The sequence below is a fragment of the Tachysurus fulvidraco genome, chromosome 1, assembly GCF_022655615.1.
Source record: "Tachysurus fulvidraco isolate hzauxx_2018 chromosome 1, HZAU_PFXX_2.0, whole genome shotgun sequence".
Taxonomy (NCBI): Eukaryota; Metazoa; Chordata; class Actinopteri; order Siluriformes; family Bagridae; genus Tachysurus; species Tachysurus fulvidraco.
Window position 1 is genome coordinate 28357481 of NC_062518.1, and position 17079 is coordinate 28374559.

Consider the following 17079-nt stretch of genomic DNA (forward strand, 5'->3'; position numbering starts at 1 on the left):
GAGTTGGTAGTAAATGAATGGTACTAATTAAGTTTCTTCATTTTAGCCAGATTGTGTTGACTTGACACAGGTTTTGACTTTCTGCATAAATACTTCAACATTTTCACTTTTATTTATTTATTCATTCATTTATTTATTTATTTTTGCTTACAGATCCTTAAATGCCATCATCTCAGACCAACAAGCAGAATAATCACAAAATGAATAGATTATATTTACTGCTGCAACATGGATGTATTTTAGAAAAAGATGTTTGTGTTAAATGCAAATTATTTTCTACCGGGAGTGAAGTTTTTTCTGTTTTCTGTCTTTATTACCTGTTTTTAAGTTTTCATTAATACTTTATAAATTGTATAAAATTAACTCTTGCTACATATTTTATATGCCAGATTGCTTTTTCTGACTTACTGTAAACTGAAAGGGAACTTAAGTTATGGACCATGTCCACACAGACTTTCTTATGTTTTATATTTGAAGAAAAAAAAGAAAATATATGTTTTTACTTAACTCTGTCTCTTTTATTGACTGAAAATCAGTTCATATTATGGCATGGCATGTTTACTTTCTTCCATTTTTTTAGAATTATCCTTCAAAGGTCAAAGATTTAACTCTGTCTAGAATTATTAATCAATAATTATGTCGTGCCTTTCTAATCAGTGATTTGGTTTAAATCAGTCAACAAATTTGCAAAACTTTTTTTTTTTTTTTTATCCATTTGCCTGGTATTATTTGGTATATTGGGGTGTATGGGACGGAGCCCTGCTGGTGATTTTACATTTTTTTTTTATAAATAATAAGAAAATTTTAGTTGTGGTCACAGTTTAGTAATGTAAGGTGAGTAGTGAGTAAGTCTTTATCAAATCAGAATATTTTCCTAGATGAAAATAAAAAAGGATGTTTTCTCAATTTTTGTAGAAAAGCCTTAATCTCCTTCATTTGGGCAAAGTTGTTTAGGGTCCCAGATAACCATATGTTGATCACCCAGCTAAGGATTTGCTTTTCAAATGTGTGTGTGTTACAGATATATTTATGCTATTGACATTTTTCCATCTTTAGATAAGAAGGTATTTGATCTACATGAGGACTGTGTTCTTAGTGGGTTTGAGATGCCTTAGAAGGGTCAACTTTAAAAATAATTCGGTCAATGGAGGATTATAATCATTTTCCTTTCCATTGTCATCAATCTCACAATGTTGAGAAAAAGGCACATTTTCAAAATTTCAGCCGTAGAATTTTTTTGATCGTCATTTTCATAACAGACAGCACAAGCAGTACAAGTGAAAAAGAAACGATTAGAATAGATTGTGTCCTTATTTTTTCTGTGCATGCTTTACCCCTCTGTTCTGCAAATCACAAGTACACTTCTTATGATTGGGAATATAGTGGGGGGCTATCTCCCACTTTCCCATGTAAAATCGAGACAGAGAGACACAAAGAGAGACTCTCAACACCAGACGGAAACTAAATGCAAAGCAAAATGTGTTACATTCAGTCATTTTTTTCTAGCCGTTGTAAATTAGGTAGACATTTTTGTAGTGGTATCTGAAACAGTATTTTTACAAAATACACTGAGTTTATTTTCAGATCCTTATTAGTACAATGAATTAGTAAAATTCAAGCTGATTAAATCTTAATGATGTTTTTATAGCTGTTAAAGGTTTCAATGACCCCAAACAGACCATCAGGGTTGAAGATCTCATTCCCCTGAGGTTAATAAACTGGGGATACTTATTTTGTTTCCAGCGGGGCTCCATGGTGGCACTTAAATAAATGAGCTAGTTTGTTGTCTCATGTTGACCTTAAGGCTGTGGTACTTTTCGCGCATGCGCAATAGAAATTATTCCCCAATCGCTACAGATTGAATCTAATGAAGTTTTGAAACTCTGTATTGGAACATGAGAGATACAGAGAGTGGGAGAAAGACAGACAGACAGACAGAGCGAGAGAGACAGTTAGGGACAGAGAGAGAGGGAGAGATCATGGAGAATTATGAGAGCTGGACAGAAGCAGTGTGTGTTAATAAAGCTGCAGCAAAACTTGTGGGGGGCGGAGACCTTAACATCTGTACCATAAACACACACACACACATACATAGAGAGAGAGAGAGAAAGAAAGAGAGTGCCAGCCTACCACATTACCATCAGCTTTGACTTTGTTCACATGAGTTTACAAGCTGTTATAAGATGAAGTGTGCGTCTGTGTGCTACATGCTGCAGTCTGCGGCTTTTCTCACGCTGACCTTTTCATTCACTTTCGCTACTCCGTCGATATACAGTTTATTCCAAGGCGCTCCGTATTCCAGCTCGAGCCCGAAACAACGCAACAAGTGAGTGTGTCTTTATTTTACAGCCGTAAAGCTTAAAGTTTAGCTGTAAAGCAGTGCTAAAACAGTTTAATGCCTCATGCACGAATACGCTTCTCTTTTTCCTCCTATACTCTCAGAAATAAACAAACTTTCCTTTTTGGGTGGGACTTTCTAGGATACATCATTTGTACCTTTAATATATATATATTTATATACTAAACTAAGGACTACTAAAGTACATTTTTAAGCTTAAAATACACTGAAAGCTGAATAAATAAATAACATTATAAGCTGAAAAAATACACAATATGTCTATTACATATCTAAATATATGTAACCAATATAGACAATAAGGGGGGAAATCTAGTCTGGTACCTTTTATTTCTGAGAGTGTCAGGAAAGCTGCTTTGTTTTACTTTACTACACCATGGATTAACTGTAATAACACCGTGGTTTACTGTGGTACAGATGTTATAACAGTTTATAACATTGAGCTGTGTAATAGTTTAGAAAAAAATATATATTATTGCACATTATTTAGTTTGTCATGCTTTAAAACTACACATCTAGCATGTAGTCAGGTTCTTTTAGAAATATTTTTGGTTCTCACTGTCTTACTATATAGCCTTGATCAGAAGATTGTCATTATTGCATTATTTCCTCCCGGTTCTTTTCATCTTATGGCACAGAAACTGGTGTGCATTTGTAGTGCACAAGAACGTGACGTGCGCTGTGCTGGGAGTGATGGAAAGTGTGGAGTCTGACAATGCACCCTGTCCTGAACATCAGCCTCATTGTACTCAAACTGGAATGTAAGTTGCTTTAGAACATGCGTAGGTACACATGGTTTTATCGGTCACCTGAGTTCTCAAGTAATGAAAAGGCCAGAGATTCATGCTGGAATTCATGCAGCTTTAGAGGAAATAGTCTGTACTTATTGTCTCTAAATTTTTAGTTTTAACTCTGCATGCTATAAACAATCAGTCCTTTTAAATGGTCATCATAAAGTGGGTCATTAATGGAACAGTGTGGCAAGAATTCCAACACAATTTTCCACTTGCCAAAAAAAAATGTTGTTGATCATTCAAGTCTACTTTCTTTTTACCCTAGACCTGTGAAGCTATGGGAGTTTGTGTGACCCAAAATGAGCTGCAAAGATTAGTTTGTTATGCTGCTATGTGAATATTAAGTTTTTTTCAGAGTGCTTATGGATTTTCATGCACATACATCAAAAGTAGACATGCATGGAGCTATTTCATAATTACTAATGATATTGTATCATTGTATTATAATCTATGTAATTGTACATCAGAAAATCGATATATAGAAAGCCAGCTATTGTTTTGACTCCATCTATGTTGGAACAAAGTAAAAAAAAAAAGTCTGCTTTAACTGTTGTTAAGTGATGTGTAAGTTATTTAGTTTTATTGGAATGATGTAGCCTTTTCATTTCTATTAAAATGAAATTTAGAATTTGACATTAATTACAGGAATACTTGCTATGTGTGCTGTTGAGGTTTGTCTTAAACCCTCTTAAGCAACCCACCAGTCTCATTGGCTAATAGAACTATAAAAACTTTGCTATTATCAAGTCGTGGTATGTCCTCAACTGCAACAACAAAACAAAAAATAAAAAAAACCCTGCATATGCCAGACCCCTTGGGTCCCTGTATGACACCACATCAGAAATTGTATTCGGTGTGATATGCACATATTTCAGAAAAAAAAAACACCAAAATCTTAGTGATTGACTACATTTTTGGTTAGCAGAAACATAGCACAAATCTGAGTAAGCAAATGATTACTTGCTAGCAGCCACTGGTTGACAGAAGACAGCATCAGGTTTTTCACCCAATGCATGTATATGTGTTACATTTCACCAATGGCATCATTTCTATTACAGGAAATGACCTAAGATAATGTCATAGATCACCAGAACATTCCATTGGGGATAGACAACACAGCATTGCCAGTTCAGCCTTAATGATTTCTCTTTTTGTAGTGTGTGTGTCTAATATCTTCTAGAAACCAACTTATTTATGACAATGTTAAGAGGTCACTGTAGCTGAGGTTCTTGCCTAATACCTAAGGCAGCCAATCAAACACAGAAGGCAAGGGATATGCCAGAGCTTTTTAAAGTGATGCTGGAATAAAATGAAATAAGTAAATTATCTAATGTTAATACAATTTAGTAGGGGTGCGGGTGGGGGTGTGGGGTCAATCAGGTTTACATCCAGTTAACCGCTTCAGTGGAATTATGTGATCTGATAATTGGTTAAGTTTCAAATAAATGTGATCTTTCTCTCTTTAATGTCAGATGAGGTTTGAAACTTGAAGTTTTATATATCATATATTTTTTTTCTGGGTTCTAAGTCAAAACTGATTGGTTAAATGGTCCCGGAGATGGAAAATCATAGGAAGCACTTATGTAAGGCATCCACAAGTAACTTGTCCTCTGTGAGTTTTACGGTTGACTTCTGGCATTAATTTTGCAAGTGCTGTGTGTGAGCTCATGCTCCCTAGCTCAAACACACACACGCACACACACTCTCACACACACACACATACACACACAAATCACTGCCCCCAGCCTTGAAAGCTGCTTTCCAGATGTGTGTCAGGCTTGAATTAAATCAGTGAATTATGTGACGTGCATTTCTGTCTTGCACCGTTTCTTCTTAAGGCTTTTAATTTGTGTATGCTGTGCATAAGGGCTCACGAATGTCTATGCAGACAGAGTGATCATCCCTACAAGATCAGGTGCAGTTTATTAAACTCTCTAAAGGCTAAAATCTCATAAAAGTAACCCTATTACAGTTGGGGTATTGGAATGTTAGAATCTATAGACGACATGCTAACATGGTGCTGGTCTATTAACTATATTGTATTTCGACTAGTTCACCTTTACTTAATTGTTAGTTTTTTATTTGTGAATTTAGATACCGGATCCACACAAGACCAACATACAAGGTGGGCTACAAGCAGGTGACTGAGCTGGAGTGGAGGTGTTGCCCAGGTTATCGTGGTTATGACTGCATGGAGCTCAAGGATGCTCTGTCACCTCAAGTTGTCCAGGAACCACAACCAGATCTGCCCTCTATTCACAAACCACAACAGAGTGTTGGTAGGACTTGTACTTGTACAATAGAAGCTTTAGGATCCTGGTTGATCAAGATCAAGTCAGGGAAAATAGAACACCAAGGAGCAAGACTTTTGTTAATTTTAATACTACCTGTATGAGCACTTAAAGATGTTGTGGTTTTAGTTGTATTCATTCTGGTGTGTTAGTATACACTTACTTAAAAAACTGTTTAATAATCTTAATTCTAATTATTTTCCTCCTGTAGGACCAGATATTACCTCTGGTGCCCATCCTTGGACACAATTTGGACAAAGTGGACAAACCAGACACCCTTGGAATGAAGGTGGAGAGTCTGGAGCACAGAGAGGGCAACATGATAGTCGTCGTGTTCGGGAGTTAGAAGAAGAAGTACAACGTCTTTCTCAAACTGTCCTTGACATGCAGGCTGCTATGACTACTGTAAATGCTAACTTGCGTCAAGATCTGCAAGAAGATGCAAGCAAGATAATCCTGAACTTCCTTGGCCACCTACGGCAACCACAGGATGCACTGACTGGAGGAACTGAGAGCATTGTGCTGCCTTCAGACCTAACAATTTTTCCAGTTCCTGATGAGCTTCAAAATCAGGTCTCCCACCTTTCTAACACAATCAGCACCAACACCAACACCATTCAGGGATTGGAGGCCAAGCTCCAGCAGATTGAAAGCCAGATGAACCAGCTAAAAGAGGCAGCCAGTGCTACCTCAGTTCCACTCCCTCCCTCTACCTTGGCCACTGAGTGCCAATGCCAGGCTTTTATTGATGAAAAACTTCAAGCACTTCGTGAGGAGCTACTGGAGGGAATGGATATTAAGATGGCTGATTTGAAGAACTCCTGTGACTACAAAGTAGAGTCAGTCAAGGAGCATTGTGATGAACAGGAGACCTCCTACCTAAGTCTTACTGAGCTCCTTGAATCCAAAGAAAGTGACTTGCGCCAAGAAATCCAGGACCTGAGGCACCTTGTTTTAAATAGCACTTCTAAAGGATTGGCAGTTGCTCAGTTTCAAGTTGAGATCCAAAGCCTAAAGAATGTGCATCAGAGCTTGGCTAATGCTGTAAATGCAACAAACAAGCAACAGAAGGCTTTAGAGGAGGCATTGAACACAAGGTTTAGCCAAGAAGAAAAGAGTACAGAAACTCACTGCCTCAAACTTGAGGAAAGGTTAAGAAGTGAGAGGGCAAAGGAACTGGAGGCTCAGAACAAAACCTTGGAGACCAAGATCAGTGCAGCTCTACAGGTCATTCAAGACATACAATCGCACACTATACCAAAAGATAACAGCCAAAATATTTTAGATATGGAGAAACAGATGCAGAGTCTGAAGGGTGAGGTGAGCTCTCTTCTGCAGCAAGTTGCACATTTGGAGAGCTCAGTTCAAATTCTCAATGAGACCAAAAGCCATCAGCGTCATATGGACGGTGGCCTTTATAACAAACTAGTCGAACTGGAGGAAGCTTGTGGGAGGAGCCAAGAATCTGTCAGCAAAGTGGAGGAGATCTTGTCTGGAATGGATGGCCGGGTGGTCAACGTTGAAAGGCTCTGCGGTAGATTAGAACCAATGTCCGACAGTCTTAAGAGTATTAAAGATGGACTCAACAAACATGTCAGTGGCCTCTGGAACTGTGTCCGAAAGCTGAACAGCACTGTCATTACTCACACTACTGACATCAGCACGCTGAGAGAAAATGCGCACACTGCAGCAGGCAAGCAGCATGGAACCACCAACCGTACACAATATACAGGTATGCATGAAACAAGTTGTGAAGACTTTCCTGTGGTGGAAAAAAGCTAAATGTTAATTAAACAAAAATAAATGTGACTATAACAAATGTTTATTTTGAATTCTAGCAAACAGTCACTGAAAACAAATTTATCATATTATAATTTCTAATCTACATATCTACATCTTCTATATTTTCTTCTTCATTTCTACATTTGTGTTGTACATTGTGAGTATTTTAAGTACAAAAACATTTATTCAGACTGCATAACTCTCGTAACTCACATGAGACCCTAAACAGCAGCTGTGCACCACCTGGAAGTAATGCCTAGATTACACATAGTTGTTTAGGAATCACCCCTATAGGTTACTGTTTGGAAAAGGATTTTTCTCAGGTTTGTGTGTGTTATACAAAGGTATTTAGCTCTTTCTGAGGACCAAATGTTCTCAAAGTGATTTATGAGAACATCTTCAAGATGTATATTGCTTATATTACTCCTGGCATTATTTAGCTATTCATTGGAAAGACGGTAAAATTAACAGGAAGGCCTTTTCTCTTATAACAGAGGTAGTTCTTTTTTCTATGGACTCTGATTGGACACACATGTTGCCTGCTTTAACAAGATGAGGCCCAAAGCTGGCCAAACATGGTCCTTTTTTGTGAACGAGAGCATTAGAGCGCACAAGAGAGAGAGAAAAAACTGCTACTCATTTGACCTGTGTTATAAAAACAGTAACGATTAGCCAGCAGGCATTTAAAAAAAACTTAAAAGCTAATGATGTCTTTGCAGCACTCCAGCATTTGAAGCATTAAGGATCATTTGTGGTTTTCTTCCTATTTAAATATAATTACTTCACTTCCTCAGCTTTTATTCAACAAACTGTAATAGCGAATATAAATTAGGTACTAATTGTGATACGTTCCAAGAACACATGACTATTGTACATAATCTAATTTTTTATACCTTATTAACAGAGTAAACAACAAACCATTTATGGCTGTGTAACAAATTAAGCTCTTGTACTCGCTCAGGTTCTTTGAGTTAGGCAGCTAACCCTTTAATGTTGTACGTTTGTGTGTGTGTGTGTGTGTGTGTGTGTGTGTGTGTGGTACTGTGTTCTCTCCTTAGTGGATCCTTAGTGACATTTGAACTATGACTGCTGTTGTTTCTTCTGTCCTGTCTGCTTTGTCCACTCTCAGCTGCATATATAAATATAGACATTTTATCTAAACTACTGGAGTTGCCTGATTACTGCACTCCATTTTCAGAGAAATGATAGTTAGCTTATCAGCTTTGCTCTGATATGAGCTTGTGAGAAATACAAAGTGTGTCACAGTAACTCCTTGTAGACCATGTCATTTTGAATACCTTTGTCTAGCCTAAAACCAGTGATTTTACATAAATGCTGCATTTTTATGGTTGTCAGATAGATCAGGCGGTTGCTTAAAGAGCCAAATGGGCTTAAAGTGACAACAGTTTTGATATTCTTAAAATGTTATCCATTAAGTGCAGGACGATAACTTGTAGAACATAGGAAAAGTTTTAAAACAGAAAACAAAATCGCAGGAGCAAACAGGTTTTGCTATAATGCATGGGGTCAGACTTGAATCCCCTGTGGGGAAAAAAACAAGCCATGTTCATTAACATGGGAATGTATAAGTTGCTCATATTGCTCTGCACCACACATTTACTGTATCCAGTCATTCATCTGTAGTTACTGTTTCATCACAGTGGTTTACATTATTGCATTTACATTTAATCTCTTTATATGTCTGGGATAGAACTGTATTACAATAGTTATGTCATGAAAATATTACAGGCAGGCAAACCACCTTTCATATTTCAGGACTGGTGTTAAACAAAATGCAATTAATTAAAAAAACTCCTATTTAATAACTCTCCTATAAAATGATCACAGATGTTTAAACTGTAAAAGGTTGACAGTCCCTGCCATTCAGTCAGGTTAGTTGTTTTTCCATTGCAAAAGCATAGAATTTGGTGAGGCAGCGTTATCAAATTCTGTGCATAGCTTAAAACATGAATTCTTTTAAGAGGTTTGTACAGTTTTTTTTTTATTACTAATAAATGCTTAGAGTAACCCTGTAATAGACATTCGAGAGTAAACGTCATACAATCATCCAGTATATGTTAATAAGATTCCTGACCAATTTAATCTCACAAACCACACAAAAACCAGACACTAAACACGCTAGAGCAAATATTTCAAATATTGGAAACACCAAAATATTTTTCGATTTCGTTTATTTAGTTTAAATCAACAATTTTAAAACTTGCCTAAAACCTGCCTAGTCTGTCAGCCCTGTCATTAACATTCATTGTTTAATGCTCCGCATACAGTGAAAATGTTCATAGCACAAGGATTGGTGATTCCTGCCATAATAGACCTCTATTAACAAATGTTGCATTTGTTTTTTAAAATCAAGTGTAATAATATCTCTATGGAGCTAAATAAGGAGCTGAGCTTGAAGGGCTGTAGAAAGAGGTGTCAATGACAATAAACAGTAGTTAAATGGATAACTTTATATAGCACTATGATATCAGACGACCACATCAGGTTCTATAGACATACCCACACTGGACAGTTTGATAAAAGGCTTGGTGACCTCCTTTTGCTGTCCAGTTTGGGTTAGTTTGTGTTTAGGAGTCATGCTGTTATAACTGATCTACCACAAGGTTGGATCTTTTGTGCATACTGAGATGCTTTTCTGTTGACTAGAGTTGCACAGAGTGATTATATGAGTTACTATATCCATCCGGGATATAGTATTAAACCATTGGAAGCCATTATATTCTGACTTCTCTTTCTCTCCCACAAAACTGTCAATATTCTTTGCACCATATCGTGTAAACTCTGTGAGTGTTGTGTGTCAAATCCCCAGGGGATCAGCATTAGTAGGTAATTAGCAAAAACGGTCACCAGTAAATATTTTTATATGAAAGTCTTTCTCATTCCTTGGATTTCTTCTAGCCTTAGAACATATGTCCAAGCTTTAAATCTCTTTTACGCAGTCTGATTAGATGATGAAATCCTGTTTCCTCACCAAGCAAACTTATTTTTTTATTGACCCCATAATGTCTAAAGCAAGGCCAATAATATATATACACCGTTGCTCCTCGAAACATTTCATTTAATTTCTCTGAGCCTCTCCTTCTTCTTACCCCCACCATAAATCCATGCCAAGTACATACTCATAGGCCCTAGAGAGGGTAAAAGAGAGAAACCAACCATAAATAAGCAGTAATGTGGTCGCTTTTATGAGTCAGCCTTATATCATAGTAAGTGTTGCCTGAAAAGCTAGCAGCAGTGAACAGCATCACATTGTTAAGCTAACTTGTGGAGAGTGGAGTGTTCATGACTGGCAAGGGTGCAGTTAGAAAACATCCAGGCTTACAGTATGTGTGTGGGGGCATGTTGGAATATCTTGGTGGGGACTAAGTGTACATACAGTATAGGAAATAGGAATATCTGACATTTTTGACCTTTTGTAGACTTCGGGCTGGTAAAAAAAAAATTGGTTACTGTGGTTAAGGTTCAAGTTGATGTATTTAGCAGCATTATTACTTGTAAAAGTATGGATACAGAGACAAACAGAAAATATGATTTAGACTTCCTGCATTCCGAGAAAGCCCTGCTTTTTTCTGGCTTGTGATCAAGAGAGTGCAATATGTTGGTTTGGCAGTACTGTAGATTGTGTAATGATTCGTTTTTAACGGTTGTCAACTGGAGAATTAGACCATGACCGAAATACTGATGAAGTATGTTGTAATATTTACACAAGTCCCTTAGTGACGTAGCTTTTTGATTGTTTGTTATTAATGTCAATAGTTATTGTGGCAAATTTGCTATTAACCTCAGACAAACAAACAATACTGAGTGCTGGATCGTCCCTTACATAGCTATACATAGCTATAGGAAACCGAGACGATAAGATGGACACATATTGGCCAGGTGTGGATTTGTCTCTTTCTTTTGTTAATATTTATATGTGAGCTCTTTTTGATAGATGCTGTTACACAGTACATTTATGATACGGAAGCACTTTGCTAAAATGAGGATGGTCCTGTTTCTCTTCCTGGATAGAATGAGGTTGAACAGTTTGTGATTAGGTAGATAAATGTACCTAGTCACAAACTGTTCAAACTCCATCCATCCATCCATCCATCCATCCATCCATCTGTCTATCTATCATCTCATACACAGTATAGATACCCCCTACACTTAGTAAACAGTATGTCATTAGAAACGAATATTCCACAACATCATCTCTTCTCTGCTCAACCCCCCGGCTCCACCTTCTTCATCCTCCCTGACTGCAGAAGACTTTGCTTCTTTCTACCACGAGAAGATTGAGGAAATCTGCCGGACCTTCACTTCAGCCCCGACTGCACTTACATCTCAGAGTATGGATTCCCCTACACCTTCGTTGACACATTTCTCAACTGTGGCAGCAGAAGAGATTTTACAACTCATCCAGTCCTGCAATCCTACCACCTGCCCATTGGATCCACTCCCTACCACTATGCTCCAGACCATCTCACAAGACCTCTTGCCCTTCATTGCCACTATCGTCAATAGATCCATAGCATCTGGTCAGGTACTACTTTCAAGAGAGCAAGGGTTATTCCCATCCTAAAGAAACCTGCTCTGGATCCATCAGACATCAGTAACTACAGACCGGTATCACTTCTATCATTTCTTTCAAAAATTCTTGAACGCATTGTCTATAATCAACTGTCTGTCTATCTCTCACAGAACAACCTCCAAGATCCCAAACAGTCTGGCTTTAAAGCAGCTCACTCTACAGAGACAGCCCTTTTGGATGTCTCTGAGAAGCTACATACTGCTAGATCAGCCAAACTATCATCCGTCCTTATCCTCCTTGACCTTTCAGCAGCGTTTGATACGGTCAACCACAAGACTCTCTTATCCTCCCTCAAGAGTCTTGGGATTTGCGGATCAGCTTGGGAATGGTTTGCCTCCTACCTGGAAGGACGCTCATATCAAGTAACATGGAGGGGAGTGACATCTGCTCCACGCAGACTCTCCACTGGCGTCCCACAGGGCTCAGTACTTGGTCCTCTTCTTTTCTCCTTGTATACTCACTCTCTTGGTGAAGTTATTTCATCACATGGGTTCTCTTACCACTGCTATGCTGATGATACACAACTTATCTTCTCTTTCCCACCCTCAGATGCCACAGCTTCTGACTGGATCTCAGCATGTCTGGCAGAAATTTCATCATGGATGACTGCTCATCAGTTAAAGCTCAATCCTAGCAAAACTGAACTGCTGTTCATCCCAGGTGATTCATCCCCAGGTCACGATCTTGCTATATCCTTGCACAACGATCTGATCTCCCCTTCAGCCATAGCTCGCAACCTTGGGGTAACCATGGACAATCAACTGTCCTTTTCCTCTCATGTTGCAAATGTGACTCGCTCATGTCGGTTCCTTCTCTACAACATTAGAAGGATTCGGCCATTTTTGTCCACACAGACTGCCCAGGTACTTGTTCAGTCTCTTGTCATTTCTAGACTGGATTACTGCAATGCACTGCTGGCAGGTCTACCTATGAACGCAATCCGTCCTCTGCAAATGATCCAAAATGCAGCTGCCCGGCTTGTTTTCAACCTGCCAAAGTTCTCGCATACCACCCCGCTGCTGCGATCCCTCCACTGGCTTCCGGTAGCTGCACGCATCCGGTTCAAAACACTGATGCTGGCCTACAAAGCCAAAAATGGACTAGCTCCCTCTTACCTCAAAGACCTCATCATTCCTCGCACTGCACCCCGCAACCTCCGATCTACCAGCACTGCTCGACTGGTTCCACCATCTCTCAGGGTAAGAGGCAAGTATACTACAAGACTCTTCTCTGTTCTGGCACCAAAGGTGGTGGAATGAACTTCCCCTAGAGGTCCGGACAGCTGAGTCACTGGCTATTTTCAAGCGGCGGTTGAAGACCTACTTATTCAGGAAGCACTTCAACTAGCACTTCTTTCCTTATCTTTTGCATTTAAAAAAAAAAAAAAAAACCTTTGACACTTTTTCATTGTAACTTTGAACAAATGTTTTAAACTCATGGTATCTTAAGTATGTAACCTAGTGAACCAGCATTAATGTATTCAGTGTTAGAGATTTAAGCACTTATGTACGTCGCTCTGGATAAGGGCGTCTGCCAAATGCTGTAAATGTAAATATATAACAATATACAGAGGTACTCTGTAAAATTAGTCCTAGCCACACCTGCTAACTCCATCATTACTGTCATTAAATTTCACTACTTGCTTTCTCCTAAGTTTATCACTCCTCCTGACTCTTTTCACCCGAGGTCCAGGTGTTCGTTCTGGTATGGAGGACTCTAGTGTTCTCATGGAGAAAGCCGCTCCAGTTCTAGAGTCTGGAGAAGCAGGGCCACCTGGAACCAAGCTTTCATCACACCCCCCTCAGGGCAGCAGTGGCAGTAAGACACCTGTTAAGGGCTTTTCTTCAGCTCCAGGTGAGTAGATTTATACTATTTGTCTTAAAGCTACAGTATTAGAACTTCTTAGAGTGCATTTAACAGCTAATTACATATTATTTGTGTGCTTCAGGTGCTCCAGTGGTCCCAGTCTCTGTTACAGCTCATATTCTTCCAGGTATTTTTCATTTATGTTTTTTGCAGAATGACCAAGACCAAGAAATAGCCTTCAGTACAGAGCAATGCAGTTCATACAAGGATAATCAGCTGAACAGAGTAAAAGGGATGTTATGGCTTATAATGTGTATTTAATAAAATGTTAATGAATTGAACATTTTAAAAAGAAACAAGCAATAGTGATTATTAAAAAATAAAACCTTGGTACCAAAGTGTCTTTGTACATCGTTACATTTTCTGTTAACTTTGGTGTGTGTTCCAGGTCCTATGAGTGTAAGTGTCTCCTTTTCGGCTGGCCTGACCCTCTTTCCATTTTCTGAAGAGATCGGCATCATCCGCTTCAACAAAGTGCTGCTGAACGATGGAGGCCACTATGATCCATATACAGGTACAACCCCCGTGCTCAGTACAGTATATCATTATTAACATTGTGAAGACAAATCCAGTACAGGACAATATAAACATCCTTTCATGTACTCTAGGTGTGTTCACCGTGCCCACCGACGGCCGGTATTTGTTGAGTGTCGTGATAATGGCAGAGAAAGGAGGTAGTGTGGAAGCAGTCCTCTCAGTGGCCAATCGTAGCATCCAGAAGCTTGACACAGCTGGAGCAGAGAATAAGGCATCAACAGGGTGTCTCTGTGGAGGCTCTGCCTCTGCCAACCTTGTCCTTGATCTCAGACAAGGTCAGAATGTGGGGGTGGTAAAAACATCAGGAACTCTGGCAGTTTCAGCGTCCACCGAGGTGCTTTCCACATTTAGTGGAGTTCTGCTTTATCCAATGCCAGCAAAAAGATAATAATGATCAGATTTCAGGGTTACATTTTAATAATTATGATATATGGTATGTTAAATATGTTATACCACTACACTCAACGTCCACTTTAATAGGAAAGCCTGTACATCCGATCAGCTATGCAGTTATCTAATCAGCCAAGGAAAATCCTGCAGACACAGGCCAAGAGCTTCAAGTAATAAAAGTTAAATAAAATGTGACATTAATTGTGTCATGGATGTTAGTACCAGATGAGCCAGTTTGAGTATTGTAGAAACTGATGAGCTCACACACATTTATTAAACAATTATCAAGCTTTGAAGCAGATGAGATAAGACAGAAGATTGTCATATTTGGTTCCACTCCTGTAGCCTGGAACAGGAATCTGAGGTAAGCATGTACTCATGATAGCCTCCCATTTCTGTTCTGGGTTTGCAGGAGTGGAGCCTGATGTGGTCTCCTGCTGTTGTCACCTTGAGGTTTGATTTGTTTTGTGTGTTCTGAGATGCTTTTCTTATGTCCACAATTGTAAAGAGTGGTTATTTAAGGTTCTATAGACTTAATGTCCAGGCAAACATTTGTGGTTTTGCACTACTCTAATTAAATATTAGAGACTGGTGTGTGTGAAAATCGCTGTAGATTTAGATATACTCAAACCAGCTCATCTGGCACCAACATGGCTGACATGGTAATCACAGGGATCACATTTTTTCCCTATTCTGATGTTTAACTGAAGCTCTTAAACTGCATCTGCATGAATTGTTGTGTTGCACTGCTGCTGTTGCTGCTGCTGCTTGATTGGCTGATTAGATAACCATATAAATGGGCAGATGTACAGATAGGCACTGAGGTACATGTATCTCAGATACATGTGGACACGGAGTTTATCAGTTTGGTACACAATTCTTTATGTTCTGACATAACAAGGATATGTATTTCGGTGCTCATACGATTGTTACATTTTCCCCAGTGCTATTTAGCAGATGAAAAGAGACAGCTTCTAAAGAGAAAATAATTTATCAGCATCGATCTTAATGACATGAAATCTCTGTGCAGTGAATCCTCTAACAGCAATTACAGTTTAAAGATATTAGTTAAAATGCAGGATTGATATTTCTGCTAAAGTAACTCGATTTTGTGTCAAATTTTTGTATCAGTTATTAACGGTAAAGACATTTAAGATGGCAAGAATTTAAACAAAAAAAAAATAAAAATGTAGTCAAGGATGGTGCTAACATGAAGCTGCCTCGGTATTGTCGAAAAAGTGTTTCACAGACTGATATTTCTACTGCTTTAAGAAAACCAAGTGCTTCCTTTTAAGCTATTCATCAAGAATACACATGTCTTGCTTCACAGAATATGTGCAAATAAAATATTACATAAGATAAAGCCACTATATATATCTGTGTTCCCTGAGACTCGAGTATGCTATCTCGAAACTATCATTCTAATAAGTCCAAAGGTTTCCAGAGTTTTTGACTATATTGTAGTACTTAAACAATAGATTGAAAGCATTTCATGGATAATAAATACATTTTCATTTATTATGGCATTGTTAGGAAGTACTTATTGAGACTGTGTAATAGACTTTATATAAAATAAATCCGTCCTCGTTGGAATTTTATTGGAATTGCAATACTGGATGAAATATTGAAAAAAAAGTACCAGCTTTTTGAATAGGAAACATTACTGAAACTGTGTATTTTTTTATTGCAATCTCGGAATGAAAGCAAAATACAAACAGTAAGTACATTTTAAAAACTATTCTTTGATGTAATTTAAAAATGTGATGAATTACATTTTTCTCTAATAAAGTTTGAAACAACAAAAAACAAAGCATTGTGAAATCTCTCCTTAGTTTTTTTGTTTTTCTTTTAAATTAGACAATAAAAGTCTTAACATGTGACAGGCAATGCTATTTATAACTATTATTAACACTTTAACATTGTAACTGCAACCATACACAGAGGCCAATTAAACAGGGTGGAAATAGGGAAGATTACAACAAAAAACAAACAAAACACTCACAAAATCTTTCATATGTTTGTGTACTAATGAATCTTTAAATTTTCCTGCTTGGTTATGGCATTTAAATACATTCGGTTTAAGTAATTGGTTAATCCAGGGTTGATCATGGGACTGTATAGACGCTGCACGAAATTATATCAGCTAACAAATATAACATAAAAACTAAAACTATTTCTAGACTTATGTTTTAGACCTCCACTGAGATGAGGCCGACTCTGAGAATCCTGAGGCATATTGAGATCTACCAGCTCTAGTTAGACTCCGCGATACTAAAGAGGAGATGTGAACTCCATGTCATCTTTTGCACAAATACAACATTTGTCAGACTGTATATTTATAATCACACCCCCAGTGTCACCCATATGAGGATGGGTTCCCCTTCGAGTCTGGTTCCTCTCAAGGTTTCTTCCTTTACCATCTAAGGGAGTTTTTCCTTGTCACTGCTACCTGAGTCACCTCAGACTTGC

At 38.2% G+C, this 17079-nt stretch overlaps 2 protein-coding genes across 2 annotated transcripts in view; both read left to right on the top strand.

Moving 5' to 3' along the window:
- The window catches only part of smchd1 (structural maintenance of chromosomes flexible hinge domain containing 1), a 39579-nt gene extending 39072 nt beyond the window's left edge, over window positions 1–507 (top strand). The window contains exon 49 of the mRNA XM_047810857.1: window positions 154–507. Within this exon, the coding sequence (XP_047666813.1) occupies window positions 154–161 (8 nt within the window). The 3' untranslated portion in view covers window positions 162–507. The remainder of the gene's footprint in view (window positions 1–153) is intronic.
- Window positions 508–1758: 1251 nt separating this feature from the next.
- Window positions 1759–16580, top strand: emilin2b (elastin microfibril interfacer 2b). Its single transcript, XM_027169323.2, has 8 exons — window positions 1759–2326; window positions 2995–3117; window positions 5245–5429; window positions 5653–7173; window positions 13504–13671; window positions 13766–13810; window positions 14072–14197; window positions 14292–16580. The coding sequence occupies exons 1-8, from the start codon at window positions 2184–2186 to the stop codon at window positions 14606–14608; spliced, it is 2628 nt and encodes an 875-aa protein (XP_027025124.2). The 5' UTR covers window positions 1759–2183; the 3' UTR covers window positions 14609–16580.
- Window positions 16581–17079: the final 499 nt, after the last annotated feature.

Bases quoted from the DNA above. Each gene is read 5' to 3' on its own strand.
- emilin2b (XM_027169323.2), top strand. From the start codon at position 2,184: ATGAAGTGTGCGTCTGTGTGCTACATGCTGCAGTCTGCGGCTTTTCTC. The intron at 2,327-2,994 runs GTGAGTGTGTCT...CTTATGGCACAG, and splicing joins AGCCCGAAACAACGCAACAA to AAACTGGTGTGCATTTGTAG. The intron at 13,672-13,765 runs GTGAGTAGATTT...TGTGTGCTTCAG, and splicing joins GGGCTTTTCTTCAGCTCCAG to GTGCTCCAGTGGTCCCAGTC.